General features: G+C 50.0%; 2 protein-coding genes across 2 annotated transcripts in view; both read right to left on the bottom strand.

The window, feature by feature from the left end:
* The window catches only part of Tfrc (transferrin receptor), a 111,372-nt gene extending 95,445 nt beyond the window's left edge, over positions 1-15,927 (bottom strand). Inside the window, exon 1 of the mRNA XM_034515091.2 lies at positions 15,909-15,927. The gene's annotated coding sequence lies outside the window, so the exon portion shown is untranslated. The remainder of the gene's footprint in view (positions 1-15,908) is intronic.
* On the bottom strand, positions 8,907-18,281 carry Zdhhc19 (zDHHC palmitoyltransferase 19). Its single transcript, XM_034515092.2, has 8 exons — positions 18,136-18,281; positions 17,670-17,791; positions 17,004-17,143; positions 16,319-16,491; positions 15,909-16,014; positions 9,986-10,068; positions 9,453-9,676; positions 8,907-9,106 (listed from the first exon to the last, which is right to left on the bottom strand). Exons 1-8 carry the CDS (start codon positions 18,279-18,281, stop codon positions 9,063-9,065), a joined length of 1,038 nt encoding a protein of 345 aa, XP_034370983.1. The 3' UTR covers positions 8,907-9,062.
* Between the last annotated feature and the right edge of the window lie 1,979 nt (positions 18,282-20,260).

The raw sequence follows: 20,260 nt of genomic DNA, 5'->3' as shown, positions 1-20,260 counted from the left end.
GTGTAGAAGGGACCAGTGACAAACATACTGCTGTGTCCGGCCATTATATGAACCTATTTGGTCCCCTCCTTTCCCTATTGCAGCCCCAGGGCTAGAGTGGCTGTCCAGGCAACCGCTCTGCCTGAAGCCTCTTGGTTCCTGAGGTTGCAGCTGATGGTGTAGGCGGTGTAGGCCTCTTTTCATGATTCAGACCCAGGCAGAGAAAAGAGGCCTATTTCTAATTTGAGATCAGAGCCCACAGCTGAGGGGAGTGTGGGGGTTGCTTCCTCCCAGGTTGGAGGAGGGGCCCTGGCTGGGGCTGAGGGCTTGGGTGGCTGGACATCCACCACCACACAGGGGTGGGTAGCAACAGCTATGCCAATAAAACTGCCCATAAGCATCTGGTCCTGATTATTCTCAGGTAATATCTGAGCTGGAAAGTGCCAGAGTTGGTTCTGTGCATGAAAGGAGAAAATTTTTCAGTCACTCAGCAGAGGAAAAGCTAGCCTGGAAATCAGGTGTATACACACACACACACACACACACACACACACACACACACACACACGCCAGCTACCACCACAGCTAGAATCAATCCCTACTCAATCACCATATTTGATCAATTTGTTTCCAGTTTTTTAAATGACTTTATTTATTATTTAATGCACATTTGTGTTTTGCTTGTGTGTGTGTGAGGGTGTGAGATCCCCTGGAACTGGATCAGACACTTGTGAGCTGCCATGTGGGTGCTGGGAATTGAACCTGGTCCTTTAGAAGAGTAGCCAGTACTCTTAACTGCTGAGCCATCTCTCCAGTTCCCTCTAGTCTTTTAAAAATAACCTTTTAATTTTTTTTTTACTTAAAAGATTTATTTTTTATGTATATGACCACAGGTGTGTCTGGTGACTGCAGAGACTAGACTTCTGGAAGCAGGAGTTACAGATGATTGTGAGCCAACATGTGGGTGCCGGGAACTGAACCCAGGTCCCCTGCAAGAGCAGCAAGTGCTCTTAACACTGAGCCGTCTCTGTGGCCAGTACACATGAAAGTTCACAATAGCATTTAATTAAACTATAAATCAGTGCATTCTTTTTATTTTAATTAATTAATTTATTTATTTGAGACAGGATTTCTCTGTATAGCCCTGGCTGTCCTGGAAGTCACTCTGTGGACCAGGCTGGCCTTGAACTCAGAAATCCACCTGTCTCTGCCTCCCAAGCACTAGGATTAAAGGCATGCACCACCACTGCCTGGCTCAGTGCACTCTTTTTTACAACTTTACTTTATTCTTTCCTCCTGGACACTGTGGCTGCTCTGTGTTCACTGAGTGAATGAGCAAGTGACTCTTCTTCCCACCGCCCAGTTCAGGGTGTGTGTGTGTGTGTGTGTGTATGTGTAAGAGAGAGAGATCATGGTGTGTATGTGGTGTGTCCATGTAGTATGTTTGTGTGAGTGTGTATGTATGTTTGTGTCTGTGTGATTTGTGTCTGTGTGATTTGTGTGTGTTGTGTCTGTCTGTGTGTATGTATTTGTGATTTGTGTGTGGTGTGTGTGTATGTGTCTGTGATTTGTGTGTGTGGTGTATATGTGAATCTGTGTCTGTGTGTGTCTGTGTGGTGTGTGTGTGCTGTGTCTATGTAGTGCTTGTGTGTGTCTGTGCATCTGTGTGGTATGCATGTATGCTTGTTTGTGTGTGTCTGTGTGATGTGTGTGTGGTGTGTGTGTCTGATTTGTGTGGTGTGTGTGCAGTGTATGTGTGTGTGTGAGTGTGTGTGTGAGTGAGTGTATGTGTTTATGTATGTATGTGTGATTTCTGTGTTGTGTGTCTGTGTGAGTGTATGTGTGTGATTTGTGTGTGTGTAGTGTATGTGTGAGTGTATGTCTGTGTGTGAGTGTGTCTGTGTGTGGCATGTGTGTGCCACAGAGCACTCGCGGGACAACTTTGAGGAGTTGGTTCTTTCTCCACCTTGTTGAGTCAGAGTCTCTCGTTTCTGCCACTGTGCTACCTGCTTCGTGCTAGCTACTGAAAGCTGCCGGGAGCTTCTTCTCTCCCCCTCTATCTCATCGCAGGAGGGAATGCTGGGATTATAGATGGACTCCACCTTCCTCACATGGGGTTTTAGTTGTTTTTCCAGTGTGACTCCCAGGAATAGAACCCAGGTCATCAGGCTTGCTCAGCAAACTCCACGGAGCCATCTCCCCTTCCAGCAATAGGGTTGTAGATGGCTCCCCCCCCCCCAGTGCATCTTCTCTTAGGGCTGCCCATCCCTATCCAGTCCAAACTCCTGCCCCTATAGCATGGGGCTTGAGACAGGAAAGGCAATCGAAGCTGTTAGAGGATTCCTGTTTCCCTCTTGGCCGAGACCAGCTTTGGGACATGGTTCTGGACTTTTCTTCTTCCTCACACTAATTACAGCTCCTCCTCCTCAGTGGCTGTTCCTGAATCTGGGCTAGCCTTGAGCTTCTGCTCGTCTTGTGCGCCATCTCTATCAGGTTCATTCTGACATAGAAAACAAAAGTGCAAAGCCTGCTGCAGTGGAGAGTCCTCCAGGATAAAGACCAGTGGAGTGGTGTAGACCCTCAGGCATGGCCCATGATGGGACTTCAAGGCTAATGACCAGTAGTGAGGCAGAACATTGGAGAACTGAGTCAGAAGTCACTGTGTGTCTGACCCCTGAGGTCAAGGGAAAGACTTTCCAGGAAAAGGGTGTGGTCAACCATGCCATTACAGCTGGGGATCAAAGAAAAGTGACTTCAAACCAAAGCAAACAAAACCTGGGCCGGGGATGAAGCTCGGTGGTAGTGGGAGCCTAGGATGCATATGGCCAAGAGTTTGATCTTCAGCACAGGAAAAAAACCAAAAAAAACAAACAAAAAAACCCCCAAAAAAACAAAAAAACAAAAAACACCCCAAAACAGACTAAAGTCGAAAAAGCAAGCTCCAGTAGGGTCTCAGGCCCTATCTGTACAGCCGCTATGTGATCAAGCCTGGAAGGGTGTGGACCTTCCAACCAAGCTCCAGGAGTAGGTCCCCGAGACCTCAGTGAGCAGAAACAGGGTGTGTGGGGTGAAGATCAAACACACTGCTTCTTTAAAGCCACCTGAATGTTTTAGGAATGTCTGGATTCGGGCTTTTCTTTCCTGTAGCAGGATATTTAAAGAAAACAGACCTGAGAGAGCAAAGAGCCCTCTGTGTGCGTCCTCCAGGTCTCTGCTTTGGAAAAGCTTCCTTTCCTCTTTGCTTTGGATTGTGCCTGAGGCAGCCAGAACCTGTTCTCCGAGGCAGGCCAACAGCCCAAGTCTCTGCGGATAGTCAGAGTGAACTGGGCACAGACGAACTTCACAGCCTTGCAAACACTTTACCCCAGATGCCCCACAGCAGGAGCTTGGGGGCTCCAGACTGTACTGCCAGCTGGCAGCCGAAGGGCCCACCCCTGCTCCCTAAGGGGTCCACTCCTGCCCCCCAAGACCAAGCCTAGCTCCTTCCCCTGGAAGATAACTTGGCTTAAGGGAAGGGAGCTGAAAAGGTCACCACAGAAAGGTGATTTCAAGCTTAGTGCCTACAAGTTAATGAGGTTACCAACAGCCGTGGCTATTTCCAAGTCATCTCAATCCAGAGTGTGCAAAAGGGGAAAAGGAGAGAGGGAGAGGAAGAAAGAGAGGGGGGAGGGAAGTAAGGAGAGAGGGAGGGAGAGAGAACAGAAACATGAGAGGATAGGAACCTGGCCTGGTGGCCCAGATCTACAATCCCACCTACTTGAGAGGCTGCAACAGGAGGGCTGTAAATTCGAAGTCTGTCTGGGCTAAAGAGCAAGTTTCAAGGCTAGAACCTGTCTATAATGTCAATACAAATGGAAAAAAGGACACTACTTTCGTATAGCCTGTGTGAACCCGTGAGCTCCCTAGGGTGGGGTGGGAAGATCCTTCACAGGGCCAGGATACTAGACTAAGTGAACTAAGATTCTCCCACTGCCGCCTTGGCAACCATCCCACCTTCGTTCCTGTCAGAGACTCCACACCATGTAGAGACATCCAACAGTGAATTCAAGAACGGACATTGGCTCCACTCTCCTGTTGGCAGGCGAGGAAGAGTGACTTTGAGAGGCTGGGATATGTTCAGGACACACCGCAGCAGAACCCGCTCCCACCCAACACCTCCAGAGACCTGCTCTTGCTGTCCGCACTGCACCGTGCGGCACTGGCCAGGAAGGGCCAGCAGGAAGGCATCTCTCCATTTTTGCCCAAGGCTTGTGAAGAAAGATCTAAGAAACTAGTGGGCTGGAGATGTTCCCAGCGCAGTTCTCTGCCCAGAGTCAGTGCCCTTCGTTGATCTCCTGTTCGCCATTGCTGCCAGGGGTGGCTGGGCTCTAGAGTGACTCCAGTTCAGGCAAAGGATCCTAATGGGCTGGCCACTGCAGCATTGAGATCAGGCCAGAATCTCGTTCACCGAGACAGAATCCTAGGTGTGAGAGACATGGAGGCATAAGCCTGAGTCCACCTGCTTGGAGGCTATAGCAGGAGGTTCCCAGGTTCAAGTCCTGGCTGCACTTCGGAAGGAGTTCAAGACAAGCCTGGGTCTCGATGAGACCTGGTCTCAAATTTTTAAATGGTACCTTAGTGATGAGTGCTTGCCTTGAATACATAAAAATCTGGGTTTGAGCTCCAACACTTAAAGATTGAAGGAGGAATCCCAGGCCAGGACAGGAGGAGTCCTTTCCTGTAGGCCTGGGGTTTGTCAGGGCCACATCCACAGAGGTACTAGGTACTTCATGTGCTTGCTTGAGGATTAAATGAGGTAATGCAAGCAGAGCATTTAGCCCAGTGCCTGGCACACAGAACAGCAGAGTGGCTGTAGCTCCTGCTGTCAGTCTTAGGAGTCTGCTTTCTGATGCCAAGCAGCTAAGTCTCCAGGCCCTTCCTGTTTTACAGGCCAGGGCCTGGCCTAGCTTTCTTAGTATAGGGCGTGGAAAGGGCACAAGGCAGACAGACACCTGGAGATAGCCAAGGTTGGCCTTTCATGAGCTGCGTGACTCTAAGGGAAGCCCTCCCTGATGCCCCCCTTCTCCCTGAGGAAAAAGGGAGGTGGTTAGACAGCCCATAGCATCCCCGCCCCCACCAGTTTGGAATCTCTCATTTCCATAGCAAAATAAAGCTGCCCCAGTCAGAAAGCAGTTAGCAATGGGTGCCTAGCTGGGCTGCAGAAGCCCCCCCAGGCAGAAGCAGACAAAGGTTCCCTGTACAAAGGCTGCCTCCAGCCCTCCTGTGCTGTACCCAGATCCTACGGCTTCCAAGAATCACAATTAGACGTTCTTACTTGAAAGTCCTCCATTGACTTTGTGTTCCTGGAAGTTATCATCCAGGAAAAGCTGGGGGCAGTGCAGAGAGGGGGGCATCAAGAGGATGGAGAACGGGAGTGCAGCGTGGAAGAGGAAAGACGGACAGTGGAGAGGTGAGAGGAAGTGAGGCTGAAGATGGAGGCTGGGACACAGAGAAACAGGAGCCAGGAACAGCAATCGGCTTTTGACTTCCTTCAGCCTGAGGTGCCATGAACAGAAGCAGGTAAGCCAAAGGTGATTGCTTAACTAAAGGGCACAGCCATGGCCCTAAGGCCACCACACTGCTCTGCAGAGGAGTCCCAGCGTTTACACCTGAGTCTACACTCCAGTCCCTTTGGCCGGGAGACATCCCAGGGGTTGACTTGCTGTAAGACAAAGTTCACCTTGAAGCAGCACCTTTCCCCACCATGGCTCAGCCCCAAGGAATCCTAAACAGGGCAGCAGTGCACTGTGAAATCCTAAGCAGGCCACACAAAGCCCGCCTCATACAGTCCTTGGGCCACCTTCAGTGATGCCCACCATTGGTTAAGCAGCCTCTGGCCAGTGCTGGAGTCTGGCTCTGCCTGGTCAAAGCCCGTGACAATGTTGTGACTTGTGTCAGCTCATCTTGCTTCCTAGAGAAGCCCATAGACCTCACACTGAAGAACATGTCATGGGAAAAGGCCTGGAGGGTTTTGGCTCTGCCGCTTAGCACGACCAGGGGAAGTTACCGCTTTGTTGAATGTTGCTTTCCTCGACTCTGAAACAAGAATAGCAACTTAGCAGGACTGATGTGAAGATGAAAGGAAATATTACAAATAACTTAGCACAGGCTGGACCAGGCAGTGGGTAGTAAAGGTTTGTCACCTGGAACAAGGGCTTCATCCCCAGGCTGCATCTGCTTGCTAAGAACTAAAGACACACAGTCCCCAGATGGAGGTCTCCTAGGGTTCTGACACCAGACTCATGGGCATCTGCCCATGAGGGTGACCAGCAAGGAGCCTGTGACCTGTGGGATGTGAGGACTCTATAGTAGTCTCCTCTGCTCCATCATCCCCGCTTTGCCCCACCCTCAGCCACAGCAGGGCCCCCCCTTGGGTGGGGTGGTTAGGGCAGAGCAGGGCGGGTGAGCCAGAGGCAGAAGGGACCATTATCAGGTGGCCCAGGATGGAGAGGGCTTCTGCAGCCTCCTTATCGGCTCCCCAGTGAGACCGACTCCTGAGGCATTGGCTTATCTGAGTCTGGGGCAAGAGAGCTGGGCTCTGTAGCTACTGCACTGGTTCCCCTGCTGGAGCAGCTCAGAGTAGGAACCAGAAAGCAACCAGTGGGCTGCCATTTCTGCCATGAAGTTATCTTAGCCAGCTACTTCCTTCACCAGCCCCCAAACCCTGTCTGAAACTGATTGTGGTAGATTGTAGGACGAAGGGTCTCTGACCCTCACCCTCATCTATGAAGATCAAAGCCTGTGACGCTTTGTGAGGTAGATGACTCCCTGGGGACTGCTGGGCTGAGCAAAGTGGCTTCTGTCAAGCATACTAGTTGGCAGCAGGTCCAGTTAGTCAGTCACTCAAGACTTGTCCTACCCTACAAGTCTTGACCTCCCAGAAGGCCATGTGGATGACTCTGGAGATAATTTCGGCTCTAAGGAGCTAGCTGGCTGGGATTCTACAGAGGGACTCCAGCTATAACTTGGCACATGGCCATTCTTGGCTTTGGCCCTTACTCTGAGGGTGGCAGGGCTTTCTGGGCGTAAGGGCAGCAGGCCCCTCCTGGGGCTCTGATAACAGTGCTCACCTTATCTGTCAGCCAGAGACTGGGTGGGGTAAGTCTGAGAAGCAAAGGCAAGTTCTGCAAAAAGGAGGGGCAGAGGAGAATGTGGGAGCAGGGCAACTGAAGCCCTCCCAGCTCAGCCTGAGGTCTAGGGGAAGGACAAAGGGCCATCAGAGAAGGGATAGACTAGGCCCCTCCTAGAACTGTGGAAATTCTCAATTGGGAAGAACAAAGAAACCTAGAATCTTTACCCCAGACCAGGAGTCGGGAGCCTCTTGAGAATCTGAAGAAAATTACAACCTTGTCTTGCAGGGTAACTGAGGCCTTATGGAGTCAGGGGAGATGGCATGCTTGAGCCTCTGACGGTCCCTTACCTGAAGCTGAGTGAGTCCCCTGCAAACCTGGAGTCTAGGAACCAATTAGTACAGTCCCAAGCCAGGTGGGGCTGAAGACAGCCAGCCTCACTAAAGCCTCCAGTAGGGCAGGTATTCCCTTGCAGGATTTAATCCAAGCCTTGGCCCAGGCTCCTGGATCCCTCTAGTCCTCTGATCCAGGCTGAGGCGACCTGGGGAGCTCTCCTTTAGGGGAAGATAAAACCCCTTGACTGCCCCATTCTTGCGCTTTTCCTGAAGCTGGGATGTTCACACACGGGAGATATTCACACCCAGATGTAGACACGCATCTGGGCTCAGTGGCTCAAAAATTCTATTCCTGTTCTTGCTGTCATGTAACGCAGAGAGCGCTACCTTAGTGCTACAGTTAAATGTGCCCCCGGGAAGCATCTGGAAGGGGTAAGCTGGGCTGAGGGTTTTTTGTATTTTTTGAGACAGGGTCTATATAGTTCTAGTTGTCTTGGAACTCACTCTGTTGTGGATCAGGCTGTCCTCAAACTCACAGAAGTCCTCCTGCCTCTGGCTCCTAAGTGCTGGGATTAAAGTCACGAGACACCACCCGGGCTTGGGCTGACTTTTCATGCGTCAATGACATATATCCAAAAAAGGCCACCTAGAAAAGCTGAGCAGTGGTAAAACTGGAGAAAAGCCCCAGGCCCTCTCTAAAGAAGCTCTTGGTGTTGAAAATGAGCTAACCAGTAACCCAGAGGATCAGAAGCAGAGCAGATAAAATTGACAGATTTGACAGGAAAGGGCCTGGGCCCCCAGGGACAAGTGAGTGGGCTGAGGCCTGGGAACCGGGGTGACGAGGGAGTGAAGCTGACTAATAGCGTGGCTTTAAAGATCGGGAGAGATGACTGTACTACACAAAGCCATACACTGTGGCTACTAACAAAGCCAGAGTTTCATGTGCTCCTCCAAGCACCCCCCAGGAGCCTAAAGACGCACAGGACCTTGGATCATACTAGGGACAGGTTGGAGTATGGGGGTAGGTCAAAAATGAGATGCGGGTGCGGGATAAATGCAGGCTTAGCATGAGGCTGAGCATCTCACGTTTATCCAGATCTCTTAGAATGAACGTTCGAAGGGTACCCACACCAGCCTGATGGCCTTCCAACAACAGGGTCCCATGCCACAGAACGCGCGGCTTATGAGTTCCCTGGGCTGTTGGCGCCCTCTTCAGCCAGATAGAGGTACTGCAGGGCGGAGACCTTGTTCTTCCCCAGTGCAGACATGATTGGTGGTTTTCCCTCACATCATCGCCAGCCCTTATCAGAAAGACTTCAGTTAATAATACTGTTTGTCCACCGTAAGAGAGAACCTTTAGTGTCCTACCCAAGGTTATTGAACAAGGCAATAATAAACCCTGAATCTGGGTCTCCAGAAACCCTGGCTCACCCATGCCTGGAGATCTTTGTCTTCTCGTCCCTTCAACAGGCTGGAGACCCTTACCAGAAACCAACCATCAATATTTAATGAGGATAGGTGGGTGTCAGTGCTCCCACCAATAAAACAAGGGCTGCTCCCAAGTGGACCACGCGGGTTCAAACTTGAAGGCGCAAGTTCATGTGGTCCCTGGCTCTGCGTTCACCGGGGCGAGCATCATCTAGGGGTCCCCAACAGCAGGTTCAGCCATGGGTCGGCACGGACCTAAACACAGAGTGAGAGCATGCAGGCTCCCTCCAGCCTCCCCAGCTCCACCCTACGCCCCAGCTCCTCCTCATTTGAGCCAAGGGGTGACAGTAACTTCACAGGTCTGGTGGTTGGAAGGGAATCTGTAGGCCTAATCTCTGTCCCCATTAACAGCCGAGGAAACTCCTTCAGACCTAGTGATCAGTCCAGGACCCAAACCAAACTGGAGGTGAGGTCTTTTCTCTGCTTTGTTGGGGGGGGGGGTGCCTGTGAGTATTCTAGAGCCACCCCTTTCGAGGTCCCTCCAGATTTAAGCTCCCCTCCATCAAGCTCTGAGCACCCCCAGCTTCAGGGCCAGCCCCACCTCCTGAGGACTTTCCCACAGATGCAGGCAGCCTTCTCATTTCCTGGAGAGCTGCCGCCTCGCCACTCCCTGGGGGCCCCTTCCGTGGTGTGTGCTGAGGCTGGAGCTGGGGCTCTGGAGGATCTGGGCTACAGTGTTTAGGACATGGTGGTGAGTGCTTTGTCTTCTCATGGATCCATTCTGTCCCCACTGGTCTTTGCAGACAGACAACTTCAGACATGTAACTGAAGAAGAGACAGGCCAGGTACAAGGAGTCAATGCCCTTCTTAGCCAGGGCCCCATCTTCCCTCTTGGTCTGGGGACACATCCCAGGGGGCAGCCCTGCCTGGAGCTAGGCAAGCCTCTTCTGGCTACAGCTCCCTCACCCCCTTAATCCTGTGTCTTGAGGCAAAAGTCAACAGAAAGGTCCCCAATGGTCCCAGGAATGGGGGTTGGGGGGAAGGGAAGGAGTCCTGAACAGTACAAGGTTTGGGGGCTGGGATACTTAACTAGCCCTGGGGTCCACCATTCAGTTGTTTGGTTTCCCAACTCACTTGGGACCCAGTGGTGCACACATGGTTAGATACCAGTTCTTGGCAAAGCCCTGGTCAAAGGGGTTGTATTCTTGATATCTGCACTGGAAGGGCATGGGGAGGAGAAAAGACTATCAGAACTGGCGGTGGGTCACAGTAGCGACATGCCCTCAGCCAGTCAGCTCAGGCCCAGCTGTGGCCGGCTGGCCTGCAAAGAAAGGGAAGGAGGCTGGAGAGCGAGCTGGGCTTTGGCTTTCCTGAGTTCCCAGGAAAGGCATCCCAATTCTGACCAGCTCTACCAGGGCTGATGCTGACACTGTGCTGCCTCTCTCCTCTCTTGCCTTCTCGGGGCTCCCTGTCATCTGTATGCTCCTGGGTAGCATCCTTGCTTTCTGTGGCCACAAATACTCTCCTCTGACCTTCCTGACCGCTGTTCAGACCCGTCTGACATATGTTCAGATCCTTCCTTAGCCACTCAGCCCCTCCACAGGCAGTCCCACCACCCAACCACGGTGCCTCGGTTGTCCCACGGCTCATTTTTGCTTTCCGAATGTCTGTCTTCATTGACTTTCACCATCTGGAAGGGTTGTAGTGATTCGAATCAAGGTTTTCCCTGTCAGAGTCACATGGCCTGGGAAAACCTGTCCCAATGTGATGACATAGCAAAGGTCAAGTTCAAAGTTCAAGCTCTCCCGTGACCACTTCCTTTTGCTTTGTCTTGAGACAGAGTCTCACTCTGTAGCCCAAACTTCCCTAGAACTCTCTTTTGTTGCCCAGGCTAGCCTGAAATTTGTAGTAATCCTTAGTGCTGTAGTCAAAGAGTATGCTACTGTGCCAGAATCCATTGGACTCTCTCTCTCTCTCTCTCTCTCTCTCTCTCTCTCTCTCTCTTTCTTTTTTTCGACAGGGTTTCTCTGTGTAACAGCCCTGGTGTCCTGGAACTCACTTTGTAGACCAGGCTGGCCTCAAACTCACAGAGATCCACTGGCCTCTGCTTTTCCAGTGCTGGGATTAAAGGCATGTCCCAGCACTGCCTGGCTTCCTGGACACTCTTAACTAGGGTCTCCTTTCCCCTCTCCACTGTTCCTTCCCACTCATCCTGAGACCCCCCCCCCCCACTCCTCCTGTAGGTTAAGCCTCATCCCAACTTAGCCTTAGTCACAAAGTGACTCAACATCATCTGTGCCTGATCCCAAATGTGCCTCATGCTCCTCTCATCAAGACTCTGGTCTTCAATATACCTCCAGCCAGAAAGCAGGACCCCATTCAGGACTGTCCTGGAATACCCTGCTGTGGCCCAAAAGCTGTATCAACCACTGTGCTATGGAAAGGTCTGCCTCCTTCAAGCTGTCGTCCTCAGTTTAGAGAAACAGGTAGCTCCCTAGGAGTTCTGTTTAGAAAGATTTGATATAATTGACAGATTTTTTTAAAGTTACATGGAAAACAATCAGCTAGATGAATATGAAGTAGAAAAATGTTGATTTCTACGATATAGAAAATAGACCCAACCAGGCAATCTGAGTATGTTCCTTTACCCACAGGGGCATGCCCTCTCGGACACAGAGAGAATCCAGTAGCTCTGAAGTGCTCCCATAGCCTCTCATGTAGTGCTCCCATAGCCTCTCATGTAGTGCTCCCATAGCCTCTCATGTAGTGCTTCCAAAGCCTCTCATGGAGTGCTCCCAAAGCCTCTCATGAAGTGTTCCCATAGCCTCTCACTGGCTCCAGACTTGGAGCTCCTCCTCCAATTCTGTGTCTCAAATGTCTTCACACTCTCCAGGATCTAAACAAAGCGGCATCTTGTTCTGCTCTCTGCCCAACTCCCCCCCTCCCCCACCCCTTCTTTTCCACCATTATGTTGACTCATTGGTTGTTAGATTTTTCTAGTTCGTGGAAGCAATGCCAGGGCCCTGTGATCTCTTAAGCCATGTGCTTTACCATTGAGCCAACGTTCCAGATCTAGATCGTTCTGGGTCTCAAAATGTCCCGGGTACTACAGTGGGGACTCTGGGTATACTGTAAGCAACAAGGCCAGCTTAGCTTTCTCTGCTATGTGAGCAACTGTGAGGCAGTGAACTGAACACTGAGGGGAGTGGCCAGGGCAGCACAGAGAAAGAGGATCCATCCAGTAAAGCAAGTCCTTTGGCCTCCCTGGCAACATGGCTGCCACTGGAGAAGCCACAGCTCCAAATGCTTTGTGTGCAGTTCAGAGTGCAGAGCAGAGAGCGTCCATTGGTTTTGGACACTCGCTGAGAGGAGGATCACTGTGGCTGGGGATGGGGTAGGGCTGAAGTAGGTCCAGAAAATAAGAAAACAGCAGTGGACACAGCCACCACCTTCAAGAAGGGGCGCCCAGGGGAGGTTTCAGTAGGTGGAGTGGAGACTATGACATTAACTGAGGGCCGTGCTTTGATTATAGAAATCAAATAAGACGGTAATAAGAATAACAGACGGGTCTCTCAGCACGCGAGCTACTACTGTAAAGTCTTACACAAATTAACCCCATGTTTTCCCTTTCTATAGTGGGAGATGGAGTGACCTGGTGGCCAAGTAACATCCCTTACACTGCAGGTGTGCTGTAGGGTCGTGATCCAATGTGGTCCATCTACAGACCACCAAGCAAGAGATTCAAAAGGAGCTTCAGCCTGGGAATGGCAGTTTAGAGAGAATGAACACCAGGGTATATGACCAGTATGAAAAGGATCCAGCGAAAAGAGAAGAAAGCCCCGCCTGGGGAAGCCCAAAGTACAGACCACACTTACGTCCCTTAAGTTGGAGAGCCTGAACTGGGAAGGCCTGATTTTAAGCAGAAAGAAGCAATAACCTGGGGCTGACCTGGGACTAAAACCGGAAGACATTAGAGGAAAGAGTGCTGTCCAGCAGAGCCCGATATGATGGACTGACAGCAGAGAGAGGAAGCGTAGTGAGTTCTGAGCTGTAAGGAAGGGCTGAGCAGAGGAAGCAAAGGTGAGAGGGGAGCCAAAACTGGCTGAGTGATGACTGAGATCTGAGTGGGATGGAGGAGCAATGGGTAAAGGATGCTCTGTCTGTCTGTCTGTCTGTCTGCCTGCCTGCCTCTAGTTCTCCCAATAGTAAGTCTACCTGTCTTCCTAAAACAGCCATTAGTCAAGTTACCATCCGATGAAATGGGTACAGAATCCACCTGCTGCAAAGTAATGATGAAAGACAACAAAAACAAAAAAACAAAAGCTTAAATAAATGTAAGGTGAAGCATATTCACGGATCCCCAAATGTGGTCTTCTGAAAATGCCACCTAGCCCCAGTCTGCTCAATAGGTCAACAGAATTCTGATGAAAACCCCAGTGGATTTGTAGAAAGTGACAAAGCCAATTCTCAACGTTTCCTCCAAGGAACAAAAGACAAGAGAATCTCAAAAAGGAGCAGTTAGAGAACACATTACACGCTGTTTCCAAACTATAAAGCAACACTAACTAAGACAGCACAGGGTGGGCAGCAATGTGCTATTGGGAAATAAACTATGTCTGTCTGGCCAGTTCTGCTTTTAAATGAATATGCAAAGACACCTCAATGCAGGAAGGAATCCTTTTCAACCACTGGTGCAGGTATGCAAACAGCAAATCATGGGGACTGGAGAGACAGCCCAGGCTCCTGACAGCACTGTCTGCTCTGGCAGAGGACATGGATTCAGTTCCCGAAACCCATGTGGGACTCGAAACTGAAACTCCAGATGCAGGGGCTCTGACACCCTCTTTTGGACTTCACAGACACCAGGCATGTACATGATACACAGACACACATCCGGGCAAATACTTATACATATAAAAATAACTTTAAAAACAAAAGCAAACTTTTTACCACCTACAGAATTTAGCCCCAAAGAAACCATCAATTTAAAGGTAGAATCTAATGATACCCTTTTGTTTGTTTGTTTGTTTGTTTTGTTTTGTTTTGTTTTGTTTTCGAGACAAGGTTTCTCTGTGTAGCTCTGGCTCTCCTGGAACTCACTCTGTAGACCAGGCTGGCCTCGAACTCAGAAATCGGCCTGCCTCTAAAGGTAGAATCTAAACCCACAAAATTTCAGTAGAAAAACACATGAGTGAAATTTTGTGATCTTGGGTTAGCAAAGAACCCCACCAAACACGCACACACACGCACACACACACACACACACACACACACACACACACACACACATTTTTGGGATGCACACACACAAGCACATGTACCACATACACCATGCTCGTGCACACACGGACAGATACACAAGCACAATTAAAAGTTCTGCTGTTACGGCTGGAGAGATGGCTCAGAGGTTAAGAGCACTGTCTGCTCTTCCAGGGGTCCTGAGTTCAATTCCCAGCAACCACATGGTGGCTCACAACCATCTGTAATAGGATCTGATGCCCTCTTCTGACCTGCAGGCATACATGCTGTATACATAATAAATAAATCTTAAAAAAAAAAAGTTCTGCTGTTTGAAATGGAACATGCCGAAAAGAAAACAAAATAATAAGCTATGGATTTCAAGAAAATATTTTTTAAAACACATACCTGAACCCAGAATGCACAGAGTATTCATGAAACACATAAAGAAAAATTTAAATGGACAAGATATTTTGGAGCATATGTGACATCAAAGATTTACAGCGCGGCATCACTCTCAAGAGGAAAACACAAATCAGCTACAGGATGCCACCACTAGATGGGCTAAAGCAAACTTCCAACAGTGTCAAGTGTTGGCAAAGAGGCAGAGCAACTGGAATTCTCATATGTTACTGTATGAAAGCAAAGTTTAGAAGACAATCTGGTAGTTTGTTCTAAAATGAAATGCAGTTGCCACGGGACCCAACAGTGCCACTCCTAAGAACTTTCCCGACAGGAAAGCTTACGTTCTGGACACCAGTGTTTGGATTGAGTTTGTTTTCTAATTACCCCAAACTAGAAAGGATGTAAAAAAAAAAAACAAAAAAACAAAAAACCCCTTCAGTTGGTGCACAGACAATCCATAGAGCGTCCTACAGTACAATGCAATAGAGAGGAATAAACTGAGCGAATCTCAGGCGTGCTGTGGTAAGCAAACCAAGGCAGACTCAGAAGGCAATGGTGTTATTTATGTGGGATTCTGAAAGATTTAAAAACAAAACAACAACAACAAAAAAAGAAACGGAAACGTCTAGAATAAAGAACACTACTTTCAGATAACCCTACGATGATTCCGGGGTTTCTACTACTCCAAGACTATGTCCCAAACTTGATGTTACTGGCTGCTTTAATGTGACCAGCTCCGAAGGGTCTGCTCAATTGTCAGCTTGAATCAGAGCTGTTCCCTCACTCTCTTAACAACATTCAAGCCATTAACTCCAGCAGCCAGCAAGGTCGAAAGGGTTCAAGGCTTGCCTGAGACTCTCTCAATTTAAAAGAGGGTGGGGGGAGGATGGGGGCTTGGGATACAGCTGAGCGGTAGAGCATTTGCCTAGCATTTTCCAGACCTTGGGTTCAATCCCTAGTACTGGAAGGGGAAAAGTTCTGTTTTCTAGCTCCCTGGTTCCTTTTGCAAAACTGGGAACATCCAATCCTCTGTCTTCTGTCCCTTTGAAATCACTCCAGAATGCAGAATGGCGTGTCGGGCCTGCTTAACTCCTAGCTCCTTCTCTTAGTCCAAACTACTCAGCCCTAGGCTGACCTTTCTTGGTGTGGTACAGGGTGTTTCCAGGTAAGTGCAGGATGTAGCCTTCCTGATTCCCAGACGCTAAAACGCAGGTAGCCTAGCTCATAGCCCTGCACCCGGGACGGAGAGAGACCACGGGCTCCAGCAGGTGGCGCTGTGGTCCGAGCTACCACTTAGAAGCCGAGTCCCGAAGGCTTCACCCTCAGGGGCCAAAGGCAATGGTAAATCAGATCCTGACGGCTCAGGATGCTTCCCACAGCCAACATCTGGATGCCCACGCTCCGACCCACATACCTTGCTCTCGTAGGAGCGCTCCGCCCGGCTCACAGATAGGGCCTGGATCAGCAGCAGCAGGGCGAGCGGAATCAGGAAGCCCGCAGCAGGCACGGCCACCAGGATGCTCACCAGCTAAGGAGCCACGCCCTGTCCAGCCCATCTTCCCCTCTCCGCCATTACTCCTGCCCACCCTATCCCACTGTGCTCTTGCTCTGCTTGTCCCTTTTAGGGACATTATTTTATGGCCCTACTAGGTTTGTTTGTTTGTTTGTTTTCTGTCCGTTTCCTCACTTTCATTGGCCCACACTGAGTCTCTGAAGTGGCTTCTCCTGCTAGCTTCATCCATCACTGGCTCCACCCTCTGAGACCTCATCTCTGCACCTGCCTCAACCCCGCCCCACTGCTCCTCGCGCATGACTAGTAGATACGCCATTCCCTTGTCCAGAGAGAAGGGCAGATGCCTTGTGCGAACTAGGAACGTCAGGCAGGTGACCAGCAGGGCTCCAGAGTAGAGACAGAGGGACAGGATCAGCAGCGTGAAGAGGCGGAAGTTGCGGTGACCGATGCAGTTATTGACCCACTTGCAATGATGGTCGAAGTCCTGTTACAGGGAGAGGAACACCGTCCTTCCTTTCCGCCCAGCGTCCACCATCCCAAACAACTCGGCCCTTTGGGTCACTTACTCTTACCTTGCCCAGGCAGCTTCCCTCCACACATTTGTAAACGGGTCCACCAGTACATGTGAGACAAACTGAGAGACCCTCCTCCCAACGTAAACATCCAGAGGAGGACAGGAGAAGTCCCCAGACCAGGCCTATTGCCAAATGAAGGATTTAGATAGCCCATGGCAGCAAACCAGGAGATAGGATAGGGACTGCTTTCTCTTCCCGCTTCCCCGGGACCAGAACACATGTAAGTGCCAACCCTGACATGCCACCCTTCCTGAACAGATTCAGGCACAGCAGCAGTGACCTGTGACCAAGAACAGTGAACATCCAGTCATCTTTGGCCCTCACCTGTCATGGAAAACTCTCACACTGGGCCCTGGCCCACATCTGAGGAGGCTTCAGGTTCTGGCCAGGTCTAGGTGACAGGCAGTGAGGGGATGCTCACCTCCACACAAATGTTGCACCACGGGCAGTGGTGGGTGCGGGGTGGGCGATGGAAGAGGCACATCGGGCACCATTCCAGGCGGAAAGCCCTTTGGTTAACGCGCACCACATGCACCGTCATGGGGTCCTCACTGATGGAGCCTGACACGGGAGAGAGTTAGCCAGGCGACCTTCACTGCTGCTCCGGGTGGCCCTACAGCAGCCCTAGGCACAGGGGATGTGGGGAAGAGTTGGACAGGAAATCCCTGACCTTACTGAGCAAGCTGACCATCAGGGAGGGGGAGGAGAAAGGGACATGGGTGGGTGGGTGGGTGGGTGGGGGCATGCTCCAGCCAGCCTTGTGTATAGAACTCTGCCTTTAGAACAGTAGTAGCACGGGAAGTCCTGTGTAGTGCATGAAAACTGCATGGTTTGGACAAACCTACTGGTTTCTCTCTCCATCCTGGACAGCCCACTCTCCTGAAGCAACTGGAAAATATCCAGGATCTCGTTGTTGGTTTTTTTTTTTTGTTTGTTTGTTTTTTTTTTCAATACCTTGGTGGCTCAGAAAATGAAGTGTTAGGGCAGAGAAGTATTGTCATGGGGTGAAGCCCTGGGGCATGAGGCTGGAGGTGGGGTGCCAGCCTTTGGGGTGCCAGCTCTTTCCGGGGTGGGGCTGAGTCCTCACCTCGATGTAAGATACCAGGGTCTGAGAAGTTGAGCGAGACAAGGGTGAAGAAGGTGAGGATGAAGAGTGGACCTGTGACCACAGGAAAGGCCCACTCCCCGTTCTGAACCAGCCACCTACAACTGAGACCAGAGCCTCGTTCAGTTTGGAGCTGGAGTTGCCCAGAGCTACTCCCCAGGCCCTGTCCAGTTGGGTCAGGACTTAAAGCCCACCTCTAAGTATGCAGGCAAAGGACAGACTCACCGGGCCCTACCAAACGCCACCACCATCATCATGAGCTACGTTTACCCGCCCCCTGCCACGCACCAATACTCCAGAACTCTGTGCCTGAACATTTCTTTTCCTCTAATGAGACTGTTGTTCCCCAGGCCTTCTAGTACTCTTTCCTGCAATTCCCCTGCCTCTGTACTATATTTTTCTTCTTGTCCCCGTTTAAGAAACCTAACGGATGACATGGGACACTCACGGGAATCCAAAGAAAAGGCCACTCAAAAACACCAGCAGCGTTACATTGAAGGCGGCAAACAGGCTCGGGAGGAACCATGAAAGAGGGATCGTGGGTGGCTGTTGTGGTTCCTTTACAAGTGTCACAGTGTTCTGTAAGAAAGGCATGGCTAGAGCAGAGGACACGGCTCAGCGGGCAAAGGGATCGCTGTGCAAGTATGTGGGTCGGATTCAATCCCCAGGTCCCAGTGAAAGCAGGGTGCATCCGTGCCCATACACATGCACATAACCTTAGCAGCCACAAGAGGATCCCTGGGGCTTATGGGCCAGGTGGTCCAGCCAAACGGGCAAGTTCCAGGTACAGCAAGAGAGCTTGTCTCAGAAAGCGAGGTGAGATTAATTAAGGAAGACAACTGGCTTTGGCTCACACACACGTGCACACATGGAGTGGAACACGACTCCCATACTCACAGATAAGGTATGAGACATCATACTGGCTGCTCTTCCCTAATGATTCAGAATTTCATTGCCATAGCAACAGAAGCCACAGCCCAGGAGTGGAGAAAAAAGAAGTCTCAGTGTGATGTCACAGAGGCAGAGGGATAGGGGCTCTGGCTGCTCTGGTCATTTTTGGTACCAACCATCCTCCTGTCCACCACTCTTACTGGAGTCCAAGGAGCCCAGCCCTGCCCTGTGCTTTCTTGGAGGCTGTGGGGTTTGTCCCCCAGAAATTCATGTGCTGAAGCCCTGTTGCTGGTGACTGGAGACCTTAAGAGAGGGGTTAACAGGGACACTGAATCTCATAGGGATTTACATGAAGTCCTCATGGGACTAATTCCTCCCCAGTCACAGAATCTGTCATGTGACTTCTCTGAGTTCGAGGCCAGCCTGGTCTACAGATTGAGTTCCAGAACAGCCAGGACTACATAGAGAAACCCTGTTTTTTTTTTTTTTTTTTTTTAACAAACAAACAAACATAAAAATAGAGTACAAACAGAGAATTCTCAACAGAGGACTCTCTAATGGCCAAGAAACACTTCAAGAAATGTTCAACATCCTTAGCTGCCAGGGAAATGCAAATCAAAATGCCTCCAAGATTCTATCTTACACCTGTCAGAGTGTCTAAGACCAAAAACTCAAGCTGCAGCCCGTGCTGTTGAGGAGCCAGAGGGACACCCCTCCATTGCTGCTGTGAACACAAACTTGTACGGCCACTTTAGAAAATTAATAAGACTGTTTCTTAGAAGAAGAAAAGAAGAAGAAGAAGAAGAAGAAGAAGAAGAAGAAGAAGAAGAAGAAGAAGAAGAAGAAGAAGAAGAAGAAGAAGAAGAAGAAGGAAGGAAGGAAGGAAGGAAGGAAGGAAGGAAGGAAGGAAGGAAGGAAGAGGAAGAGAGAATTGGGAATAGACTTACCTCAGAACCCAGCTATGTCACTCCTGGGCTCCACCATACCACATAATAAGTTATGTTCATTTATATATATTTATAATAGCCAGAAACTGGAAACAGCCCTCAACCGAAGAATGAATAAAGAAAACGTGGTGTATTTATACAATTGAGTAATATTACTCAGCTGTTAAACATATCATGAAATTTACAGGCAAATGCATGGAACTAGAAAAAAAAATCATCCTGAGTGAGAAAACCCAGACCAAAAAGACAAACATGGTATGTTAGTACTGGGGACAGCATGCCATGACAGGGACTGCCAGCAGCAGGCCGGGATGGAGACATTTCAGAAGCCCGCAGCAGCTCCTTGTAGGAAAGAGTGACATCTGGGACCCTGAGAAGCAGGAGACACCACCCTCCAGGGGACCTGCCATCTGAAATAAGGGACTGCCTGCAGTAGGATGGAGACATCTCAGTAGCCCACGGCAGCTCTCTGCAAAAAAACGGTTGTTTCCATTTCTCCCAACCTTAGCCCTGGACAACGGCTAAGATTTCAATTGTGCGTGACTGCTTTTCAGTTGGCTTTGGTGTGCATAATTATTTTATCTGATTTTCCTATTTCTCTCTCCTTCTGCTCTGGTGAATTCTGTGAAACTAGATGTTCCTTGATGTAATGATTCTTTTTGTTGTTGTTGTTTTTGTTTTTGTTTTTCGAGACAGGGTTTCTCTGTGTAGCCCTGGCTGTCCTGGAACTCACTC

Source organism: Arvicanthis niloticus, chromosome 12 (genome assembly GCF_011762505.2).
Source record: "Arvicanthis niloticus isolate mArvNil1 chromosome 12, mArvNil1.pat.X, whole genome shotgun sequence".
NCBI classification, from domain to species: domain Eukaryota; kingdom Metazoa; phylum Chordata; class Mammalia; order Rodentia; family Muridae; genus Arvicanthis; species Arvicanthis niloticus.
This window is presented reverse-complemented; position numbering and strand designations above follow the sequence as displayed.